The sequence below is a fragment of the Lissotriton helveticus genome, chromosome 12, assembly GCF_964261635.1.
Source record: "Lissotriton helveticus chromosome 12, aLisHel1.1, whole genome shotgun sequence".
Lineage (NCBI taxonomy): Eukaryota > Metazoa > Chordata > Amphibia > Caudata > Salamandridae > Lissotriton > Lissotriton helveticus.
The window spans coordinates 787,658,009-787,684,098 of NC_136073.1; the positions used below are offsets into that span (position 1 = coordinate 787,658,009).

Consider the following 26,090-nt stretch of genomic DNA (forward strand, 5'->3'; position numbering starts at 1 on the left):
GCAAAAGTTGTTGAAATTACTAATGATTCTGATGGTGTGATTGGACTCTTAGAATTTGATCTGTAAGCTTTCGAAAGATGCTAAATTTGTTTTTAGATATTTCAGAAGTGAAGCAGTTCTGATGGAGGTCAGTCTTTTTTTTCATCAAATCCAAGCAGAAGGTCAGTATTTTTAATAGAGTAAAATCACATGAGAACTCACCAAAATTCCAAAAATTAGTATAACCCAGTTATACCAGATTAGGCCCATGTAGCAAAGCGGCTATTTTCTTACATTGTCCTAGTTTTCAGCTGTGAATGTTGGTAAATATTTGCATGCACTGCAATGTTGGATTAGTTTCTCTGAAACTGCTTTTATTTACACATCAAGCTTCGTACAACATTATCATATTGCCTCGAACATAATGTACATGGTCTCTTTACGCCCTTGGTACAAAAATCGTTCTATCTTCATTCAAAGGGTGACAGAGCTATCTACATATCCATAACATCGCTAATCTACACATAGATTGTAAGGCTGCTTAATATTATAAATAATGAGTATCATGATAGATTAGTAGAGGAAGCACTTCAGCTGACACCGGGGGTCCCTGCATGCTGAGACTTCACCAAGCAGCGGTCTGACATTTCCATGAGGGGGTGTCTCACAAGGTAATGGGGTTGGGTTGTTCCTAGTGGGGGTGGGGGGTTCTTGGCTTCACACCTACACACACTCTAGGTACACTTAGTGAGTAGGGATTCGCATAGTAGGAGTACACCAGATTACTGCCTTGTTTATCTGCCTGCACATATACACTGTTTTATCACCATTGTAGAACTGTATCCACTATTTGGTGCTTGTAATCACTTTCATCTGCTTTGGTCTACAGATTATCACAGCACATGTATCCTATGCAAGAATAACGTTGGTTCAATAAATATATTGAAAACGTCCCACTGTGTATTCTGTATACTTCTCTGAGCACAAGTGAGCATGAATGACTGATCGAAAGGTTCTGATCTGTTCCACGATCCCGGAAGGGTCAGGGTTGTCATGCTTAGTGGTTACCAGAAACCAATTACTCCCTGATAAAGTTAGGGGGCTTATGGTGGCACTGTGAGCAAGCTGGTCTATAGGCCAACATATCCTGCGGTGGTGTCTGGAATCATTCTAGTAACCAAGCCCCTAGTTTATGTTGTCTAACAAATGCGCAGATCCTACGGATTAGTAGTAACTACAGGATAACATAAATAATTTATATTGGGACTAAAATCGGTTATCACCCTTTATGTGCATCATTTTGCGACCCTCAAAACTTGGCATTCACCACAATGCATTTAAATAGGGACCATGTGTCAGAGTTCTATAATGTCTGCCACAACTTGCTGTCCATGTTGTTGCCAGCCAATCAACGGGTGGTGGTCTCCTTGGAAGTAATCCTACACATGCTTCAGGGGGTCAGAGTGTGCTCACTGTGCCCTCATATATATGTACACTTTAAATTCACTTTCAGGGCACAGGCACAATGTCAGAGCCCTGTAATGCCTGCCACAACAAACTGTCGACATCGTGGCCCGGCAAGGAGAATTCTATGTCAAGAACGGAGGCTTCGGATCTGGTGGAGGGAGCTCTGATTGTATTGATCAGCCTCATCTGCGTGGGGGGAAACCAGAGGAAAGTGGCTCATCTAAGAGTCATCCGGCTGCAGCTCAAGCACACAAAGCCTGCAGTACAAATGCTACCCTTGTCACGCATATGCATTTGGACAGGTCTCAAACACGGGTACAGCGTAGCTGCCAAGGTTCCCGCTCCACATCGGCCGAGGCAAGCGGGAACACGTTCTCAAGCAATTCCGAAATTGGCAATAAAGTACCAATTATCAATGAGTAGTTATAGATGGGACATGACTGGTGGGTCAAAGAGAGGGTGGTCTTGGATCATGGGAAATGTAGCACTGTTTTTTCTTTGAATACTATTGGCTGCTGTGTTTTGCAGTAAAGGAAAGAGGAGCATAATTCTCGCCTCCATGTCCTTCATAGAATTGAAAATTCTTGACAAGAATGCTAGAAATATTTTTTTTGACTAGTCTACTTTAACCGCATGCGTGCGGTAGGATTTCCGCCCGTACGCTGGGTTTTAGGGATTCGCACTTTACATGACGAGCTGGGCTCGTCATGAGCGTGCGAGGAGGCTACCTCATGACGAGCCCAGCTCGTCATCAGCGTCGAAGGGGTTAAGTTGATCAACTAGAGCATATCCGGACACCAACAGTCCAGATATACATTTTAATCCCTTCAAGCCCAAACCAATACCCTCTTTAAATAAGCTAATTATTGAAAATAGCTGAACGGATTACACCAAATCACAAAAACACACTTTCTGATCAACTTTGGTGTAGTTCTTTTTGTTCAGTTATTTTTTTGTGTCTCAGAGATCAAAGTTTCCCGTGGGACTTAACATAGGAAATTAATGTTTTGAGCCACTCTTTTTTTTGGCCTCCGCTTGACGGCTCAGCACAAAACAAAATCAAGACTGCTACAAAACAAAACCAAACTAACATTTTTTCCTAAATAAAAGGGAACATGCAGGAAATGTAGCCACATAGCAGCAGGCCTGCAAAGCTTAAAACACAACATGTTTAAGGTTACCAGTAACTTTCTTAGCTCATCATGCTTTGTACTGGATGTTGCACCATAGCTTCAGTTATTATTTTCTGAATCATGTGAGAGCATTACCTGCATTTTCACCTTATTGTGAGAGAATGTTCTTTTATATTGATCATCTCCTTGGACTGTGGCGTCAAAGTACTGCAAATGACCCACACAGTCTGTGTACTGCTCGCCACACCACTATCCAGTCGGAGGAAAGAGTTCCAGAACATTTCCAGGACAATCCAGGAGTGTGAATATGTTGGTGGAAGAGAAACATGTGGGATGACCTAAAACACTAAGCAGAAGTGGTACAGGGAGGTGTAGCAAAAGAGTGAAAGAGCAATCCGTGAACGCACACACAGATGCAAATTTAAATCAGTGCCTCAAACGGTTTTCCTAGAAGATAACCTTCCTAGATGAAATGAAATGAATGAATGAAATGAAATGAAATGAAAAGGAATTTATAAAGCGCATGGCTGCCCTCGAGCGTTCCAGCGCTAAAACGAAAACACAGGACCACCACCAAATGTAACTGAGGAGAAAGCCTACAGGGGGAAAAGGTGAGTCTTCAATGCTTTGCGGAATCTCGCTAGGTTAGGTTCTTTCCGCAGTGCCAGCGGTAGAGCATTCCATAATTGGCCTGCGTTAATGGAGAACCGGCGGCCGCCGGACCTCACCTTTTTTGCTCTGGGTATCACCACAAAATTACCATCATCAGAGCGAAGGGCTCGCGTTGGTTTATAAGGGCGAACCAAGTCCCTAAGAATTGGAGGGCCCGATCCTTGCAAAGCTTTAAACACAATGCAGAGGGATTTGAATTTTATGCGAGCTCGGATTGGAAGCCAATGCAAGGCCTTAAGTGCAGGCTTGGCTGGGGATCTTTTGGCAGTACCAGTGAGCATTCGTGCTGCCGCATTCTGAGCTCTTTGGAGCACTTTCAAAGTGGATTCTGGTGAAGCAAGGAATAGGGCATTGCTATAATCCAGCCTTGATATAACTAATCCTTGCACCAGTAGTTTCCGGGAATTTTCAGGGAGAAGCGGGAGGATCTTCCGCACCGACCGGAGCAGTCCGTAGCAGGTCCCTGCCACTCATTTAGCTTGAGTACTCATTGACAGCTCAGGTTCCAGCCAAACCCGAGACTTTTTATTGCTTCTTTGGGAGCTGGGGGGGCACCTAGACTGGCCGGCCACATGGATTTAGGGAGTGTCGTACACAGGTTGCCAAGGAGCATCAGCTCCGTTTTATTCCCATTTAGTTTAAGCTGGGAATCCGACATCCGTGACATGATGTTAATTAAACATGATGCGAACTTTTCCCCCTGGCTTTCCAAAAGGGACAGCGAGACGATCAGTTGGGTGTCGTCTGCGTAGGTTGCGATTTTCACCCCGAAGGGTGAAACCACCGCCTCCAGTGGGGCCATATAGACGTTAAAGAGCGTAGGACTCAATGAAGAGCCCTGCGGTACTCCGCACTGAAGGGGGGTAGGCAAAGATCTGAAATTGCCTTCGCAAACCTGATATGTCCGGTCACTCAAGTACGACCTGAGCCATTTAAGGGCAGATCCTCTCACTCCAATCTTCCCCAAACGGTGGATCAGAATATTATGATCAACCGTGTCAAATGCAGTGCTTAGATCCAGGAGGACCACCGCAGCGGATCCTCCCGAATCCAAGATGCATCTGCCTTCCTCCACCATCGAGATCAGGGCCGAGTCGGTTCCCTGGCCAGGACGAAAGCCCGTCTGCGTCCGACCTAGTAGATCGTTGGCTTCCAAGAAGTGCGAGAACTGGCGGATGGCAAACTTCTCGGCGATCTTATTTAGCCCAGGCAGGAGCGAGATAGGGCGGTAGTTAGCCAGATCAGCCGGGTCAAGGCCTGGTTTTTTCAAAAGGGCCTTGACAATGGCTTGCTTCCAGCTGGGTGGTACTATGCCATAGGTGAATGAGGCATTCAAAAGATCGATTGCTGGGCCTGCAATGATATTCGTGAATTGTTTGAGGATCTGAATGGGCATGGGGTCCAAAGGGGAACCACTCTTCAGAGCTGAGAGCTCCACACAGAAGGCCTCCCTTGAGATGGGGGAAAAGCTGTCAAACACCTTCTCATCCGAAGCGGCCTCCAGGACTGCTTTGTCAATTCTCCCGGTACTCGGAGGAAGACTGGCTAAGATGTTCTGTATTTTGGTGTCAAAAAACTGAGCCAGTAGATTGCATTTGTCAGAGTTAACCTCTTGGGTTACCGGGGGAGTGGTGACAGTGAGAAGCTCTTTAAGGATCTGATATGTTTCTCTAGAAGAGTTACCTGCCATTCTTATTCTTTCCTCAAAATGGGCGGCTTTGGTCAAATTGCGGGCCGCCTTATATGCTCTCATCGCTTCACGATAGTTATCTTTGTTGTTAGCCGCCCAGTTCTTCCGCCATTCCCGCTCCAGTTTTTTACATATCTTTCTCATACATCCCAATTCAGGGGTGTACCAAGAGGACTTAGGGCCACTCCTTTTGTTTGAAGTGGCTTTAAGAGGTAGAACAGTATCTAATGCTTGGCAGAGCCAATCATGGAATGCGACATCGGCTACCAAAGGATCACCGCCGGATGGGGGAACTGATTGTTCAAGGGTACGGGAGAGATTCTCGGCAGATAATTGAGACCAAATTCTCTTGTAGGTGCGTGGTGCCCTAGGACCTAGAGGAGAGAAAGGGTCCATAGTGAAATTCAGTTCAAACGGCACCAGAAAGTGGTCAGACCAGGGCATGGGGAGGGGAGGGCTCGTCTGAAGGTGCGAGATATTAGAAAACACGCAATCCAACAAATGGCCCTTCACATGTGTGGGTTCCAGATTATGTAACCTGAGGTTGGCTGTCATGAGTTCAGATCTAAGGTCAGAAGCTATTTTCTCCTCCTGCAGGTCGAAATGAAGGTTCAAATCCCCCAATAAAACAAAATTAGGAGAGGATGCAGCTAAAACGGGAACATGGTCCAGAATGGAGGTGGAAAACTGTTTTATCGTCCCCGGGGGGCGATAGACCAGAAGTCCCGATAAGGAATGATTCGGCGACAGCTGAATCCGAAAATAGCAGCTTTCTGCGTCTTGAATGGGCCCCTTATCTATTCTACAAGACAACTTCTCCCTGTGGATTATGGCTAAGCCACCTCCCTTTCCTAGCGGTCTATGGAGGGACTGAATAAGAAAGCCGGATGGGAGGACATTGACAAGGTCAAAGTCTGAGCAGGCCGATGTCCAGGTTTCGGTCAGAAACAAGATATCTAGGTAGTTGTCTTGAATCAAGTGTAGAATTTGTAAAGAGTGTTTAGGCAGGGACCTACAATTCAGGAGTCCTAACCTAAGGGGCTCTTTAATAGGTACCTTGTTTCCACCAACCTGGTCCCTGGAAGGACAATAATCACATGGCGTGAAAAGAACATCGGATCTGACTCCGTGATGGCAGTTTTGCGCGTTTGACGGCTGTAGAAGGAGTAATTCCTCTTTCGTATATGTGGTGAAAGTGTCATCCGCCACAGACAGGGTCTCTGGCCCTGGGTCCGTCCTGGCCCGGAACATCCAAAAGATTTATCAGTGTGCTGCATGTGTTTTTAGGCCAAGGAAAACACATGAGCAGCACCTAGTCAACAAATCATAAAATGAATGGGAGTAGCGGCCCAGAAGGCATGCTGTGTTTAAAAAACGCAATGCCAGGCTGGAGGAAGAAAACATTTTCTTACCCAAGGTGCCCAGACTTCTGGTTTCCCTATCCAGTGGGGTGATATGGAAAGCACCAGGATTTCATCGGGAAGTGGAGTTTTGGACCACCAAGCTCTCGAGGGTGGGGTTTAGGATGAGGAAAGAGGGGTCCCACTGGGGTGGGGCAATGGCGCCGAGCAATTGTCCGGTTCACAGGAGCCCCTGTGTAAGGCTTAGACTAGGCCCAGAGCAAGAGGGCTTCATTAAATGGGAGAAGCGGTTCTGAAGGCGTGACTCACAGTTGAAGCAGTCTTGGAAGGCCACGGAGGACAGCTGAAGGTTCAGGACCCCGGCAGGCCTCCTCACCACCATAGTAAATGTGGCTCGCTCCTCTATAGCCACGGTAGGAGGAGGGACAAAGCCAGTATCTGAGTAGGTGTCAAATCCACTGGCATCCACCAATTGCTCACACCAGTCCATAGCAGGGTCTCCAGGCTGGTCTTCTTCAGGGTCCAGTGCCAAAGTTGGAGTTGAGGATAAGAATAGAGAACGTACACCAGAGGGCGCTGGTGGCTTCAGGAGTGTTGACATTGGGATGGTCAAGGTGGCATGGCCGGCGCTGGGCCGGATCCATCTGTGGAAACAGGGGCCCAACTGCCGCCAAGAGCAGACGATACCCAGCTGCTATTTAACATCAGCCAACACCCTGAAGCTGACAGACTCCGCTTTGCTACGGGAATTTCGGCAATCTCCGAGTGGATGACCAACAACTGTTTACAGTTAAATCCAAGAAAGATGGAAGTCATGCTTCTTGGGAAGGTCTCAGCAGTATGGTCGAATGATTGGTGGCCGCTACAACTAGGTCCCCCCCCCCCCCCCCCCCCCCCCAACGCCGAAACCGTGTGTCAACAATCTGGGCATAAAATTAAATCAGTCTTTGTCCATGCATGACCATGTGACCGCAATATCAGGGGCATGCTATTACAGATTAAGATTACTGCGAAAGATCTTGCGTTCATCCCCATGGAACATCGTAGAACCGTAACCCAGGCCCTGGTTATGAGCCGCATGGACTACTGGAACGCCCTGTTGGCCGAAGTGGGATCCACATCTCTGAAAAAAACTACAGGTTATTCAGAATACGGCAGCCAGGCTGGTTCTGAATATGCCAGCTGGCACCCCCTCTCAACCACTGCTGAGAAAATTACACTGGCTTCCGATTAAACATAGATCCTTCTTTAAAATATGCTGCCTTACCTTCTGTGCGCTTCAGGGTCAGGGGCCACTGTATCTCCAGAATAGACTGAAAAGATATGCCCCTACTCGCCCCCTAAGATCTTGCACGCAGCAGTTGCTTCAGGTGCCCCGCATTAGACTCCTTAGATCCGGAGGCATGGCATTCTCGTATATTGCCCCCAAATATTGGAACAGCCTTCCACTCTCTCTACGAGAAACCCCCTCCTACCTTATTTTTAGAAAACATTTAAAAGCTTTCCTGTACTAAAACCGTCCCTGTTCCTTGTGCGGTCCTCCCTTGGAGTTGATTTAGAGTGAAGCGCCGAGAAGCCCCCAGGTGATTCGAGCGCTATATAAAAGCGAATAACATAACATAACAATAACATACTCACCAGCGGGGAACCAGTAGGGGCCCCTTCCGAACCTATAGAGCCTAAAGGCACTCAAGTGGTGAAGGGCCACTCAAATATGAGTTGGCCAGGGTTGTCTTTTCAGATTACATTGACAGACGGGCTGAAGTCGAAGACCTCTTCAACTTCTTGTAGGACTTACGGAGGTGCAACTAATTCCACGAAAATTGATGGCTTTGCGACCGATCCTGGGACTTTCCTCTCAACCAGGATAGAGACCATTGCGGTGTTGCTTGTGGAGAGGCAAGGAGCTTGAGGGATCGGTCCCTCAAAGCCTTGGGGTGCATTTACCGACAAATGACGCAGATCTAGGTGCTGTGGTCGCTCTCAAGGCAACAGAGACAGACAAGGAGAGAGTTTGTCACCGACATTTGCCGGTGACAGGCGCTGCAGGGCTTGAACCATCCTTCCTAGCTAACATACCTACCACACCAACAGAAAAGTCTCAAAAACGTTGACAAAAAGTGAAAATAAGACAGTCATAAAAAAATTCCTAGGGATAGTTTTCAGGATATGGCGGGAAAAGAAAAGAACTGATGTCAGCACGCTGGAGTGGCACCCATATTGGCACTGCACAAGTCATTTCCAGTGCGACTGACGCCACGCGGAGCTGAATGGTGCCACCTACCCTACTGGCATGCTGGGTACTGCTCACGAAAAAGTTCTGGATCCAGTCTGACGCCTGGGGAAAATTCTAAGGTAAGGAATCTGCGGCTAGAAGTTTCTATCAGTTCTTCCTGGCACAAAATGACCATATGGTCATCCGAAAGCCATTCTGATAAGGCAGGAAGATGTGGAAGTTCAGAAAAGAATAGCAGGGGAATAGCCCTGTTGAACTATCTGCAGAACCCACATGTTGGATGTAATGGATTGCCACTCATGAAGAAAATAACTGATCCTGCCTCCCACGAGATGGTTGTGTGCCGCTAGGGATATACTAAATCGGCTTAGGGGCTGCTACCTGAGGGTCTGGGCGGTTTGCTGTTCCTGAGGACCTGGGGATTGTCAGCTAGATAACCTACCTGGCACTCAAAAGGACTGGTGTGCCCATTTTTGGGATAGTGGGCCTTGATGCAGTCTATATGTGAAAGACCTGGTGAAGTCCCAAAATGGGCAAAAGTATTGGGGATACTGCCTTGCAGATGTGGAAAGATCAAGGAAGCGTGCAGTAGTGCTACTTTCTTTAAAGAGCTCGAGGACAGAGTCGCCTTTTCGCCAAAGAGGCGAGATCAGTCAAAAAGCATATCCTTGAGTTATGCTTGAACATCAACTGAAAAGCCTGTGGAGCTCATACAAGTATCGCCTCAGGGCACAATGCTAGTAACAACTGCTCTGTTGTGTCCAGGCATGCATATGGCCACATACTGGACATCTTTAATGGTTTCCATCAAATTATCACTGAATTCGTCCAGGACTGCTAGTAAGATTTCAGCAGCAGAGTCCCACAGGCACAAGAGTACCTTCCTATCAGCTGGCGTTTTTACCATGGAAGGTAACTGTAGATCTAAAAATTCTAACAACTGTCTAATGCTCACAGCGAGCAACACAGATTTCTCTGGAAACGGCCAGGGGGTTAGACCAGCCCCATGTTTGGTGAAGAGACCAGCCCACTTACCTCTTGAAAGTCCATTTAAAAACTGCCATCATACTGAGGGACAAATTCAACACCATCAGCGCCAACATTTGGTTGGTCATGGTCAGCGTCCAGCTGAAAATCTGGTGGAGCACTGGAGAGCAGCTCCTCAGTAAAATTGCTATTTTGTCATAATCAGAATACATTGGGGCTGGGTGTATGAGAACTGTGCCAGAAAGCTTCTCCGTCTGAGGTTGAGAATGATTCGGTTCAGGGTTGGTCAGAACAATAAGATAGATGTCCTCCTTTGGCATTGGAGTTGACACAGTAATAACAAGCAAGGATTGTGGTGCCAGGTGTGGACTTCCCTCTAATACTGGAGCTGAACCCAAAGTGGGATCGAAAAGCGCAGATGCTGCTGAGAGAAGACCCACTGTCAGAAATCCCACTGGAGGCCTCTGTGGATCAGTAGGGCCTGACAGCACACCAAAAGGGGCTCATAATGTGCCAACAATGCAAAGCATGGCCTACTTTGTACGCCTAAATCTGTTGTGGTGTTGCCGATGGACCCGGGAATTCGTGGTGCAAGACGAGAGCGCCATGGCATACTTGCGACTCATCAGGGGAAGAGTGGCGAGGCTGGGATGAGGCTACTTGTCATTCTTGTATATTTTTGTTTTTTTACTTGAACTTACCTGAAGACTTAGATCACCACCATGACCTCACGAGCGGGAATGAGTCTGTGCACTCCCTTCGAGCGGGAACGTGCCCTATGTGACTTCCTACCATATTAAAAATGGCATAGCTAGGCTTCACCGTCGCAGATCACCTATGGGTTCACCAGTGCACACTTCCTCTCAATTTGGAGTCATGGCCCAAACTCAAACACCAGAGGCACACCTCGTGGGGATCTGTCACAGACATTTGTTTGCAATAGTCCCCTTACAAGGCTTAAGCCCTGTGGTTTTAGGAATGGGTAGGTTCCCATGCACACTTTAAATAAATCTAGAAGAAAAAAGTCAATCAAAAGATGATAAAAAAAGGAGGTGTTAGCTTTGGGTTCAGCACAAAGGCGTGGAAAGAAAGGAACCAAGTGAGCTCGCCTGGTTGGCTATCACTTCCAGAGTGGAGTCGATCCAGAGCCGCACAACGCCACCTACTGGTGCGCAGAGGCTCTGCAAAAAATCTTTCTGATGCCGTCGGCCATCTGCAGATATTCTAAATGTGAGGAAGCTGCAGTTAAAGTATCCATCAGAATTGTAGGTAAATAGCTTTTTTTTCTTCTTCATCCTATAGTATCTCACTTTTCCCCCCAGGCACAAAGATCACTCTCTGCTTTCTAGTTTTTGAAGTTAAATACTGACAAGGTTCCACATCCTGGACTTCATAATCAGGTAACTGACTTTGAATTCCCTGAAAGTGGTATTCACAGACTGTATATTTTTGAGATGGAATGCCACAGGTATACTACTCAGAAAGACAATTTCCTTATGGCGCTGAAAAAAATAAAATAGATACTGACGTAGAGCAAAGAGATAAACATATTTATTAGAATTAAACAGCAGTTGAAACCCCAAAGAGGTAAGTTCATCCCTTTGGATTGATCTCTGGACTGCATCAATTGGAGGAAAATGTAAGCACAATATCATTACTTAAAAGCAGGGTTGCTTAAAGAAATTAAATTGCCTTGGTAGACGCACATAAAAGAAGAAATCTTATGGCTCACCTATCTTCCTCCGCAGAACTAATTTATTATACATACACACACACTATTCCAGTGGTGCAAGTAACTTTTGGCCAATCACTGGCTCACGTACTGGGATATGACATATTTAACGATTTATGGCACTTCAATGACTAGATAAAACACAATTGGCAATTCATTTTCTATCTTGAGATGGCACTGGTGTTTAATGGAGTCAGTGATACGGATATTTCATTGGCTCATGTAAGAAAGATTCTGCACTAGCTCATGTTTCTATGAAGAGCATTGAACTGGTTCACCGAACAGAGGGAACCTCACAAGCTTGCTTCAGAATACAGAGCAAGCATTCCATGGACTCAATTAAGAACAGACAGCAGACAAGATTCCAGCTTGAAAATATCACTAGCTCACTTTTGAACACAAATTTAACATCACTTGCTAACTTCTATCAATTACTTGATTATAGCTTGATCAGGATGTCAGCTTAAGGATACTGCAGTGGTATGCCGATTGCTAACATGATAGAGGGACTCTTTGTAAGTCTCTGATACTAACACAGTTAAAGGGTTTACAATGATGGTGTCAATAGAAATGCGTTTATCGGGCTAGGAGCAGGCATATTTTGTGACCATATAGTCAAAAGTGAGAGAAACATGAGTTTGTGGGAAGACCCCCAAGTGGGATAGTCACCAGATTCATTCAACACAACAAAGACATTTTCATAATCCGCTTCGAAACACCAAAGAAAAAACAATATGTACGTTCCCCTGTATACATGAAGGTGCGTTTGCAGAGCATGTCATGATTTGGACTGTGGCAGACAACAAGTGTCTCTATTGATACCCATCAAGTATTAAGAGTTTGACTGATGACTCACTGAATAACTTACCATGAATTGCTAGAGGAACCCAGGTTATTTTGTTAGCACAATGGACAATTCTAATATGGGCTTTCTTTGAGTTCGGAACCACACAAGAAAGGTTTCTTACCTACAATTGTAATTTTCGTCATGGGAATCTTTGTTATTGACAAACACTAAAATAATTCCAATAGTGTTCAGCACACATTTAAAAATGTAATATTTTACAAAAATCAAATGCAATCTAAACTAGTTTAAAAAAATAAAAACAAATATACTCAAAGCACACAGACCGACTTGGTAATAAGATGCAGACTCTTTCGATTGCCACAAATACAGACTCAGCAGTTCCATATCCTAGGAACTAACCTAAATTTTATTTGAAGTTCTTTCCGTCCGTTGATGCTTATTGCTAATGCTTGCGGAGGAATTAAAACCTTGGCCTCCTATACAGGCTGGCATTCAGGAATAGAAATATGCAGTGCTACAGTTCCCGACAATGATTGTGCTGTCCTGATAGATACTGACAGGCAAGTCTTCTGATGCGTCGGTCACAGGAGCCAAGGAAGGAGAACCTTGCATTAAAAGGAAGGAAAAAAACTAACTTAACTGAAAGAGTGGGTCTACAGCATTGATCTTTCATAGATTTACATGCCTGAGTGTTTCCCCATTGCCAGGCTGGGGAACCCTTGGTAATCCATGTTAACCTAGCAGAGTACACATATAAATCGACAACATTGAAAACAGCCACACCCTACATGCAACATGCACGATACGAACTATGGGCACTGGGTTGACAAGACGTGAAGCTCTACTGCTTCTAGAGGCTACCAAATGCCAGATCAGCCAGCCTGGTGCCTCATGAAAAAGAGTAGGGTGGGTCACATGTTAATCTATGAAAGATACCCACGATCAAACTTTAGTTACAGGAGCATCGCCTGTCCCACTGCTAATACATGTCTGAGTAGAACACCAATGCATTAATGCCTTGCAAAAGTGTGGCAGCCATGCTTCTCGTGGAATGAGCTCTAACAGTATCTGAAATAGGTCTATTTATACGGGTAGGATCCAAGGCAATACATCTTAAAATCCACAAGGCGTTGCTCTGCTAAAAGGTATACCTTTGTTTGAATTACCATAAGTCCCAAAATGCTTATTTACCGGAAAGAAGTTTGTGATTTGTTGCAAACAGAACTTTAGACATCTACAGAGAATACATCCGCCACAGTGGTATGGTGCCGAAAGAATGCCCATACTAAAATATTCTGATTTAGATGAAGGAGCTGGTACTTTAGTGATGAGTTTAGGACTTGTGTAAAGCGACACTCAGTCCTTAAAGAATCATAAGAATGGTCCCTTACAAGGAAAGACTTGAAAATCACTCATTCTCCTTGCTGATGTGATGGCCAACAAGAAAGCAGTGTTCCATGAAAGATGTGGTATGACCACTATGTACTGTCTCAAAGGGAGAGCTCATCACTCAAGACTTAACTAGTTCTCAAGAAAGGTAAAACACGCGTTTTCGGAAGGTAAGTTCTAAACAGACACTTCTTGAATTCCTTAATCAATCTTAACGAGAAAAATGACAGCTCATTCCGTTTTCTGCGGTAACTCAAATTTGCTGGCAAGTGCACTTTTATTGAAGCATATTTAAGGCCTGAACGTGCTACTTTCAAAGGGTATGACACAAATTAGCGTAAACTATCAAAACAAACTTTCAGTCCAGGTTGAGATCGCAAAAGGCTTCTATTTGAAAGCATATGTTTTAATAATATGTGAGTATCTATCAACAGTCTTCTCGTCTAGGTCTTGAGAGACAAACAGTCTATTTTAGGGATCACGGATTGTGATGGAGTATTAGTCCTTAGTCTATTTTAGGGATCACGGATTGTGATGGAGTATTAGTCCTTCGTCAGCTGCAGCAACTTCGGTTCTGGCTTCAATAGGATTGGTGTTTAAACTGACAATTTCCACAACTCCATATACCAATGTCATCATGGCCATGCCAGTGCCATGGTAATTACTTTACAATGTTCTCCAGATTGTGCTTACTATTATGGATGCCAAAGGATTCAGAAGGAATGCCTAAAGAAACTTCCTTAACTAGCATATGGTGTGTGTTTCACCATGGGATCTCAGGAAGGGCTAACAGCAGCCCAAAAATGCCATTTGCCATTTTGACTTCCTACAAACATGTCCAATCGAGGTTTTCACCATCTATACCAGCTCTAATTACCTCTGTTGTCTATTTCCCATTTGTGGTTGACCAGTCAGTTGAGCTTTAGTTCTGCATTCCTAGTACATGTTCGATTTAATTGACCACATTAATCAAAGAGGATTCCAGTGACTTTCATGTATAGGGACACTGAAGTAACTTTATTTCAAATCTAATCATTCAAAGTAAGTTCCTTTCTTGACAAATGGAAGATTTTTGGGGGGGGCATGATTGTACAAAAACCTTGTTTTTGGAGCTATATGTTAAGGGCCCGAATGTGTAGTACAGGTTGACAATCTCCAGCCAGATTTCTTTAGTATCCAGGAATCTTGAGTAGATAGCGTTTAATGATAACAATTAAGGAACTCTGTGATCTAACTGGGAAATGTATGCTTACTGTGATTGTATATACACTCAGTCTTGAATATGGTTGTATATGTTGTTATGTCTACATAACTTTCGTAAATATGCTGCATATTATATTAAGTATGTACCAGTTGCACTGTTACGCTGGGTTCTGTGTGTATATGAACTTCCTGTGACCTGTTATGAAAATAATAAACTAAACAAACAAAAAAAAAAAAAAGATTCTTGAGTAGAAACCTAAACCTTTTCGATATGCTGCCACTTTCTTTGTAGGTCCTTGAATGCCTGATGATCTCCTCCGTTAGCTCCTTCTTGCGTTTCAGTTTTACTTTCTTTGGTAAAAACACCCAAAGCTTCTCTACGAATGTTAGAATTGGTCAGTGCCCGATGATATGCAGCACTCACCTGTCTGAAGTTATATTATATTGATCTCTGAAAAAAAACGTATTCTGCCTCCTACCAGCAACATCAGTGGAAGCAAGACAGCCCAATCAAGTCAGGATTGTTTTTCTTTATCGTTAAATATTGAGATTTTGCTTCTTCCACGTCTTTGGCCTTGCTTGTGAGATTGGTTGCTTGGGTGTTTCTGTTGCTACAGAAGGTTGATTGGGTTCATAGCCATCACATTGTCTGTTTTGGCCGCAACTATAGGACTGATGCTGGCAGCTTTTTTGGTTGTGTCATTTGTAATATTGAATAGACTGATGCTTTTGAAGCAATTCCAGGTACTATGCAGTCTCTGTTTCAGCTTTAATGGCATGAAGTGCCTCGTCAACTTTCTTCTTGACACCAATTTGGCAAACACCATAGCCATATTTCTGGATTCAACTTGGGGTCTTAAAGCAATGCTTTTTACCATTTGAATTATGTCATGATTGTGGCCATATCAATTCGTCAAAATGTGCAAATGAAAGAACCCATAGATCAGCGTTGCTGAAGCCTGCTCACCTTTGTAGAACAGTTCTCATTTATATCTCATCTAGCTCTGATGGTTTATATGTGAAAGGGCAAATATTGCTCCTCAACTGGTAATCGTACATAGCTAAGATAGGTGAAGCATTGCAATCTTAAGGAATCTCCTTCTAAGATATTTGCTGGTTTCCCCATTGAGTGCCAATGTACATGCAGTTCATCCATTTAGTGGCTTTTGTTCATCTTCTTTATCGTCTCCGTCACTGAAAAAGACCCCCATCTGTTCTAGGTCCTTGTCGTTTACCAACAGGGCCACTGTGGCACTTCACCTTTGACTTGTCGGAGGGGGTTGCCAGTCTTTAAACAAAGTTTTCTTCTGAGAAACCGCAGGCATGCATAACGTCAGGTGATAAAATTAGCTGTCTCAGTGGGGAAAAAAGTCTCAGAAATTAAACACTAATTTTGCATTTTACGTTAAAGGACTACCAGTAGATGATTTCAAAACCATGTCAAAAACTGTTCCTTGCATTCAAATGGAGGCTGATCTTAAGAGGAGGCCCTAACATTTGACATACGGGAGAATATTAGCTGAAAGTCGATAGGAGCAGTAGAGGTCTGGGTCATGTAACCTCATTGGCCGGAGTTCGGGTCAAACAATGAGGCTGACTTATTGCATATGGTCTACAGCTCTTTTAAATTGTATTAAGTATACGGTTAAATTGCTATTTTAACACGAACCACCAACAGTTCCGAGCCTGAGTGCAGGAAATAATTCAAGAACATGTAAATCTATGAAAGACCCAATGCTGGACAAAACACCTTTTCCTATAGCTGTGCACAAAATAGCCCCAAAATACAATACTCGTCTTGATGGGGTAGAAGCTTATTTCTCCAAATCATAAAAAGTAGAAAATGTTGTAGCAAGGCTGTCGAAGCCTGCGCCTACATATTTAGCCCCTTGCAAGGTCCGGATTTTACGAGCCAGGCACTGAGGTACACATACCCAAAAAATCCATTGACTTCTGAAATGGGCAGCTATCACAAGTCCCAGCCTTCGACAAAACTGAAGGCAGAACGGCAAGAAATTTAACTGATACAGAAGAATTCCAATCAAAAAATTGAACTATCACATGTAAGACTTCGGATCCAAATCTTACTCAGTTCCATGTGGAGTTCCTCAGGGATCTTCTCTGTCACCAATGTAATTTAACATATACGACACACCAGTCAAGTTCAGTTATTTTGGCATGGACCCTATGTCATATGCTGATGACATCCTGCTTATTTCTAGACTCGACCGCTCTCCGGAAGTTATCTAGCATATTCTTCAATATTGTTTTTGACCATTCAACCTTGGATTAGCATTAACATCCTAAAACTAAACACGGACAAAACTGAGGTGCTATTATGAGGCACAGACAGCCTAGGGATTGCTGTGTTCTGGCTGTGCCAGCTGAGTGCCTCACCTTGCCTAGTGAACACCGTGACAAACCTGGGCTTCTGGTTTGAAAGGGACCTATTTTTTGAAAATCAAGTCAACTCAATTAATTCTGCCTTATTTTTGTAGCTAAATCGTTTACTAAAGATCCTCCCTATAATTCCTCAGAAGATGAGAGCTACTGTAGTAGCAGCAGAAATTCTACACAGACTTAATGCAACACATTCTATGTGATACACCCATTAATGTCCATGGCCAAACTACAATTACTTCAGAATATAGATGCGGTTGATCTTTGGGCGGCATAGATTCAATCATGTGACAGAAGACCACCATACGTTGCACTGGCTGACAGTGGAACAGATCAATGAAATGATTTCCCTATATTGGATACAACCGTCTCCACAGGACACTAGTGCTCCTAAATTGGATATGATATTCCTGGTATCTGCCCCCATGTTCACTTGGGGGCATGTTTCGACACACCTTGTGGGACTGTCTTTGCTCGCAGCCATACTGGAAGGGTGTGGTGGGGATTCTAACAGAGGCTGTGGAGCTGCCCTTGACCCCTGGTGGAGAACTTTGCACCCTGAGGATAAGGGTGTGATCAGGAATGTACTAGGTATTAGCGTTTGTTGTGTAAATTAGGACTAGTAATAGCCCATCGAAATATTGCCCAGAGAAGGGATTACCAGACTGTGCTCAGATAGAGTAATGAAGTAAACACATGGATTGGTGCATGAGAGGTGAGCTGATTACCTATGAAGGAAGAAGTTGCACACAGACGTTTGAGAAATTTTGGGGCCCAAGGCTGAATTACTGTGGTCTCCTACTTATTGTCACCACAGGATATGTACGATTCCACCAAAATTCTGAAATGGCTGTTGTGCTTTTTGCAAATTACTATCAGGTAGTAGGATGTTGCATGGTTTGGTATCACTATGAACTGCCACATGCCTGCATATCGTGCCATGTATCGCAATCTATACTTTGTATTGTCGATTTCTTTTTTCTCATTAAAAATGTATAGCAAAACAACCATTGAAGGAACACTTGATGCTAATATGGACAATGACCTTGAGATTCACATTGATGCCAAAGGACACTGACATTTTAATAATGGAACAGATGTAATTAATTGCCATGTGGGGCCTACAAGCAGAAACCACTAGAAATTTCCAGGGGGTTCTGTGCCGAAACCAGGGTAGGGTGCATGCCCCCTTTATTTTCATTACTGATGCTGGTCTCCAAGGTGTTTTAAAAAACACCTTACCTTACCATGAAAGCCTTGTACTAAAAGCTGGCAATGACCACAGCTGTCAACACCAGAGGACCTAGACAAGTCCTAACACAGTCTAAGCAACTTCTCAATCAAAGCAAAAAAGATAGCAACATGAATTGTCAATTGAACAAAGTACGCTACTGCCAAAACAAATCCCTGAAAGTGGACAAATTACAGTTTCCTTCCAGAAAAAGATATGCTAACACAAGGATTAGAGTGCTATAGTGCTCAGGAATGCATTCTGACAGAGAGGTAAACAGAATTGAGTTTTGCATCTGGGGAAGACAGCTCTGAGGGCTGACGTTCTTAAACATGTAACTTCCTATTCTGGACAATCCATGTAAAAGGCTCGCTTAAAAAAAACAAAAAAAGATTGACAATGTTCAGAACAGGTGTACTTTGATTTTTCAAAAACAATTTAGATTACATTGTATTTAAAAGCTGCTGGAATCGTGCCGCACCTGTGGGAATTATTTTAGCAGTCGTCCATTTTTAGGTTGAGGACTGATTTTTGACACTGAGACAAAAGTAACTGAGCAGCAGGAGACAATAAGTTGACACGTTACTAGCTCAGCTCAAGAGGATGAAATAATATGACTAGCATAATCTGGCGTGGATCTGTATTCTCATGGCAAGTGCCTCAGATACAGATTCACCTTAATGAAATGGGGTTAAAAACAATCACAGATCAAAACAATAAAGCCAAAGAATAAACTGTGAAAACAATGAAGGCCAAGCGTGGTTCATGCATACCTGTGTGATGGAAGACAATGTAGGGGGCACTGTTGGTGAAAACTGCTTAGAATGCTGCCTCCTGGAGTCTCCCCCCAATGGAAGGATGAGTGGACTGAGTGGGACTCTTCGCCTGGGAGAGGTGCATATCGACGGATTAGGCATGGGTGAGAAGGAGGAGCTACTGAAGCCAGAGGGCAGGCTGGGGTTGTTCGGTGAAGTCTGCATGGATGGACTGCCAAGTGATGGGTTGCTGAGGGAAGAGGAGAGCGAGGGATTGCTGGTGGAGGAGAGGAGAGAGTGATTACTCATGGAGGACTGCATCGAGTTACTGCTGAGTGAGGACTGCAGGGAGGGATTGCTTAGCGAGGACTGCAGGGACTGACTGCTGAGCGAAGACTGTAGGTTAGGATGGCTAAGTGATGACTGCAAGGACGGGTTGCTCAAAGAGCTCTGCAGAGGTGAAGTGAATCCTGTGGGATAAAAAGAAAAACAACAAAAATTACTCAAAAAGCAGAAATAAAACTGTCAAAAACTAATGGATAATTGGACAGGAGTGCATTTGATGGAATACTTAGAGAATACACTCCGTTTTGCATATGGGGGAAGACTTACAGGCCAAAGCCTTGTGAACAACTAGAGATCTCAGCTAGGGAATTGATGGGAGTTGGGAGGTATAAATAAATACATACATACATACAAGAAAAACATTAATGCTGATTGGACTTGCCACTTGGAAGCAATGTCCCCAAAAATCGTTACAACATACAAGAATCGAAACGTACAGAGGCAGATTGACAGAGCCGAACTATCCAAAGAAATGAAACGACAAATCCTGAGTGAGGCAGAATAAATGTAGAGTTGATACAACATGAGAGGATAGAGCAGGAGCCACAACCTGAATGTGAAGAAAAGTTCAAACATATGAGAGGCGAGATGGTAGGGTAAATAATTTCTACAGAGCATTTTAAGGATGGAGCAAGACCAAAGACTGGGGAAGGTATCTTTGCACAAAAGCACATTCCAGAGAAAGACAGGACCACATAAAGAAAGCACCAATAAATGTGCGAGTTGTGAAATGCTTGATCCACTGTGAACATGTATAAGACCTACTGTATGAAAGCAGCTGAAAGACTACAGGCAGGCTGAGCAAGGCCCAAAATATGTAATCAAGTTGAAACAACAAAGATAGTCAAGGATAAGTTTAGAGTATTTATAAGTAGTGAAAGGACATTGCCAAGGAAGACTTCACATATAGAAAGATGATACAATAGAGCTTGACCAACATACATTTAACATACAGAAAGCGGGTGAAAGAATAAAGGCAAACCTTCGAAGATCTAACACAAGTACAACTTAAAAATGTTAGGCCAAGGAAATTTAACACATTTATATAGAACATGAAATGCTATAACAACAACATAAACTAGGTTTTGAAAAAAATAAAGGAGCAGAAAACAGGGCAAGGACAAGTGAAAGGTGAGGGCTAGGCTGAGCAACAAATACTATTGAGAAAGAAAGAGCAAGGCTAAAGTTAGGCCAAAAAGACTCAAGTTAAAAAAACTGAGCAATGAGAGAGCCAGACAAAGGAGCTCTTAAGTGTAAAAGTGCCAGAAGAATTTAGCAATGAGGTAAAAGGACAGTCAAAATAATGCATATTCACAGTAGATGGGAAAGTTACTGGGGGCAGAGCAAGAGGGGAAAATGCAATGCTTACGAATGAAGTTAAATGACATAGGAAGTCCAAATAAGGCATGGACATACTAGACCATATATAAAGCTATGGATGTACGATATATCAATATAAAGACAGGGAAAGCCAATATATACAAAGATATATATGAAAGGACAGAGCAAGCCCAAAGAATGTAACATATATAAAAGGAGTTGAAAAGAAAGAGCCACACACAAGAACAATCAACATATTGGAAATCTGGCCAAAGGAGAAAGCTGGTTTAAAGATGAACACGAAGAACACGAAGGAAGTGAAAGGATACAGCCAGCGCAAGGAAAAGCCAAAGAACATAGAGAAATATCAGAAAATTCCAATGGATAGTCAATGTATACAGAAGCTGCGAAAGAACAGAACAAATCAGAAGCAGCCAACATATACAATAGGTGTAGCGATAAAGTTAGATCAAGCAAGAACCACTGTATATAAAGAAGGGGTAAAGATTAGGTTTGGGAGACAGTTGCGGTATTACACCCCGCAGAACTAAGGGAAGTTCCATAAAAACTCAGCAAGATTCCGCGGGCAGGAAGAATTTGGCATGTCGCACTGTAAAATTAGCGTGAAATGCACCAGGCAGCACCCCAGAGGGCTTTGTTTTCATTCTGCCGCTTGAGTATCTTTTCTACTTGAGCAGCGGATTTCTCAATGCAAACAGTCGCAACCTGCTGCGACTGCCCGCGTTGCAAAAAATCTCACCAGGTGGCATTCTAGTGCCTGAAAATCGCACTAGTAAACTCAAATTCTCTCTCGCACTCCCAAACTTAACGTTGGTGAGTCGCACACAAAAAACATCGCCATCATGCAGCGAGTAGCAGAGTTTTGCCGAAACTCCACGCTGCAAGCGAAATACGGAGTGGGCAAAACCCCGCAAATTCCGCCAGTGGAGCGGAGTTTATCGCCCACCCCTAGTAAACAGAGTTATGCTAAATAAAACTTGCACACTGAAAATATATAAGGGAGGTTAAGTGCTAATGCAAAAAAGCCTTGGCTTATACAAAGAGATGAAAGAACAGTGCCAAAGCAAGGTGGAGGTTAACAAAATCCTTTGTAATTAGTAACATAAAACACATTTAAAACAGTTTAAAAGAAATGTACGATCAAAGAAGATTTTTGTACGTTAAAGAACGGCTGATGGGCACATGAGACCAATTATCAAACCCATAAATGGTGCCCTTGTTAAAATAGATTATAATAACCACCGTTGTTTATCAGCTGACATCATACACATTCTCGTAGATCCTCTGGTAAAGTATGACGAAACTTTAAATTTGCCAGGAATTATCAAAATAATCCTTTATTTGCAGTACATACAAAATGTCTCACCCAGTACCAAAACTTGACAAGTATGCCCATGCTAAGGATAATTTTGTATGTGTGACCTGGTGGATTAGATAGGGTTGAAGTCACCTAATAATAAGAACTGAGGTCCAGAAGCACCTTAAGCATTCTGGTCCTTTTGCAGAGGGGTTTCACTTAGACAAAGTAATTACTCACTCACAAAGTCATACAAATTGTCCAAAAATAGCAACTCTAGGTGACCTATTGCCCAGCTATCTGGGCACAACAGGTATTTTTGTTACCTAGATCCATAGGAGCCCAGTATGAAGTCTCGGACACCTAAAAACATATGAAATCTGTCTCTGGTTATTGTAGGACAGCGTGTACACAAACAAAACGGATAGAGTTATGGGCCACTGTCAGCTGGGCTGCTGGTAAGGTGGATTACATCTGTTAATAGTGATTTCTTTTGACTATTAGAGACTGTTCTTGCCTCTGAAGAAGTGACAACATTCTGTGTATCTTTCTTTTCTGCTTCAGTCCTCACCTGTTGATTTTTATAACTCCTTAGCCAGTAAAACCTTCATCACTTGCGGCATACCACATGGATTGTAATGATACAATAATTTTAAAATGTTTACCCAAAGTCTGATTAAGATTGACTTTTGTTCAAAGAGTATGTCCTCATTATCAAATACAATAAGGATATTAGCTAGCTTATTTTATGAGATGGGGCAATAGACCTACTTCTAGGTCAGTTCAAAACAAGGAAATCCGACTGTTCAGCAAAGTCAAAATCATGAAACCCTGGTAACTCCACCCATTCGAGTGCAAGAAAGAGTAACAACTGTAAGTGTTTCATTTGAGAGAATTACTACCCTAGAACTCCTAATCAAATAAGTCAGTTTAAGGCATCACACTCTAAGAGAAATACTGCATTATGTGGGAACTCGTAAAGAGCAAAATATAGCAAGCAAATCATATCTTGCAAGAAGGATTCTTTTTATGTATTACTGATAACTCTCATGGAGGCTCATATCAGACTTACAATTGACTCAAAATGCAGTTGAGCATGTCCTCGGGCCAGCTCTCCCCTGCCGCTCGCTCCTCTGACTGTCCTTGGCAGCCCTTCATTCCCTCCCTTAATCTAGTTTTGTATTTCAGATTCCCCTTAACTGTTCTTTTTATTTCAGATTTCCCTTAACTCGTGTTCTCTTTCTCTCATAACTCCGCTTTGTATTTCAGATTCGCCTTACACGTTCTTTGTATTTCAGATTCCCCTTAACTTGTGCTTTCTTTCCCTTGTAACCCCGCTTTGTATTTCAGATTTCCTTTAACTGTTCTTTATATTTCAGATTCACCGTAACAGTTCTTTGTAATTCAGATCCCCCTTAACCATTCTTTTATTTCAGATACCCCAAAACCGCTGCTTCTCTTTTTCAGAGTCCTCATTTTCCCGCCTAGCCACTCCCTTCAGCCACTTCCCGCCTCCCACTGCCATCCCCCCCGCCCCCCCCCCCCGGTAACTACTTAATGGAAGCCGCAGCGCAGTCCCCCTGAGCAGATCTCCGGACCAGGTCTCCCCTGGTGCTCGCCCATCTGACCATCCTTAAGAGCCCCTAGTTCCCTCGCTTAACCCGTTTTGTATTTCAGATTCCCCTTAACTGTTCTTATTTCAGATTACCCTTAACCTGTGTTCTCTTTCTCTTGTAACCCCGCTTTGTATTTTAGATTCTCCATAACTGTTCTTTGCATTCCCCTTAACAGATTCCCCATAACATCTGTGTCTCTCTTTCAGAGACCCCGCTTTCCAGGCCAGCCGCTCCCCTCGCCCACGTCCTGCCTCCAACAGACCTTGCCGCCCTTTGGGTAACCTATTAAATGGAGACCGCAGTACGTCCGCGCCACCCATGCGCCATAAGCAAGCCCGTCTGCGCTTGTTCGCACCTAGCGCTCGGACCACTGTTCACCCCCCACAGGTACTCCGGTAACGAGCTCCGAGCCCACAAGCCAGGGGCATGCAACAACTGCCACGTATATCCCTGAAAACACAGCAGGACTGCTCACCTGCAGACACTTCCTCCTCCACTGCAATACTGAACCCTCCTCCTTAAACCACCCTCTGACCAACACCATCACGAATCAACTCCACTGCCTGCTCATCAACACGAGCTCACTCCGTAAACACACCAGCAAAATCTGGGACATTATCTCCTCTCTCACACCGGGCTCTGTCTTTCGCACCGAGACATGGCTCAACCTGTCATCAGCACCCGTCATTGCCTTCGCCATATCTCACGGATACAATATAATCCACTGCAACCACAAGCAAGGTGGTGGAATAGCCATCATCCATAAGAGCACATCAACTGTAGAGCCTCCAATGACGCTCCCAACCCATTATTGAACACCTCAATTTCCAAATCCATACCAATGGCAAAACTAGTTTCAGGGGAACCCTTCCCTACAGACCGGGACCCCACCCCCGGTCCTCCCCTGCTTTCTGCGAGGCCATCCTGGACTTCGTAGGAAGCTGGCTCTATATAGGATATTGCCGCCAGGTGGTAATACCGTTCACAGACTTCAGGGGTTCCCCAAAAGTGTACAGGGCTCAATGCAAATCCCAAAGTGCTCTATTAGTTTTGGTGTAAGTGAGCAGCCTTATGCCTAGCACAGAGGAGTGTGAGACATTTATTGCCCACACATGATCAATAATGGACACACGTCTCAAGAAGGAGATCCAGACTAATTTATAAAATTATACTTTGTTCGCACTTTATTTTAAGACCCAGGGCTTCATAATCAGGTAAGTACGCTTTCAATTAAAAATACTTTTCACATTAAAAAATTGACACAAAATCTTTTTTAACCTGTCCAATGTTATCTTATGGGGAAAACAATATTTAGGTTAAACGGGTAAGGATCGAACGTACAATTTTAGTCTTTGGAGCCAAAAGTCATCATGGTTCAAGGATCAGGTAGGTACCAAAACTGCACCATCACCAGCACAAAGGTAACCATGTGCAGAGGTCAAAATCGGAGTGTGACCCAATACTTTCCAAGGGAGACAGTAGGTGACTGGAGTCACACTGGTTGCAGGAGCCAAGCTTTGGGGGTTAGCACAAGCACGGGGGCCACAAAGCAGCACCAAACATACACCAACGGCAGCACAGGGGCGGCCGGTAGCAGGGTGCAATTTTGATGTCAGACACCCAATGATTTTCAATGAGGATTTTCCTGATGCTAAAGAGGCAGCAGGCGTGGCACCTGAGGTTGCAGGAGGAAGACGAACGACAGCATAGGTAAGCTGGGATGTAGGGATCTTAGGAGCCCTGTCAGTTCTGCTCACTAAGGCCCAGGGGCTCCGGATGCAGGGGTGCCTTTGGATGTCAGAGTCTTCTTACTGGAGCTTGTTGCAGTGTGTGTGTGGGGGGGGGGGGCGACTCTGGATTCACACTGCAGGTGCCGTCGTGGAGGGCAGGAGAGGTCAGCCAACGCTGGGCACGAGGTCAGGATTGCCGGGGAGACTTCAATACACAGTTGAGTGACTGGGACTCGGGCCATGGGCGTCAGGTGCAGAATGAGCATGAAGACGCGGATCCGCAGGGGATCCAGAGTCTTTGGAGTCAGTTTCATCTGAACAGGTCCACTGTCCTCAGGAAATGAGATTCTTTATTGAAGGTAACAGGCCTCCTTAGGGTTTTGGAAGTTGTTATTGCAAGACAGGTCGCAGGGTTGTTGAAGGTAGAGACAGGCCAGATGGGCTGGGGCGAAGGTAGTTGCTGTCTTCTGGCTTCTGCTGCAAAGATAAGTTACTTACCTGTAATCCTAGTTTTCTTCCAGGGGTATACTCATCAAAGTCATGAGCACTGAATAGTTCCGCCCACGTGCAAGGACCTCGGAGCAATAGCAAATAATATGCATATATCTACATCGTTTCGTTTTGCGAGGGTGAAAAACAGCATTGCAGCAATCTTGTTGTGACACAGCAATCCACTGTGGATGTTTGAATTGCATTAAGAGACTGGGCAGCGGTACCT

At 44.1% G+C, this 26,090-nt stretch overlaps 1 protein-coding gene across 3 annotated transcripts in view; it reads right to left on the bottom strand.

Annotated features, from left to right (window-relative positions):
* Positions 1–26,090, bottom strand: part of CRTC2 (CREB regulated transcription coactivator 2) — a 195,622-nt gene that overhangs the window by 53,113 nt on the left and 116,419 nt on the right. For all 3 annotated transcript variants that reach the window (XM_078668462.1, XM_078668460.1, XM_078668461.1), the window contains one exon: positions 19,062–19,513. In XM_078668462.1, the coding sequence (XP_078524588.1) occupies positions 19,062–19,513 (452 nt within the window). The remainder of the gene's footprint in view (positions 1–19,061; positions 19,514–26,090) is intronic.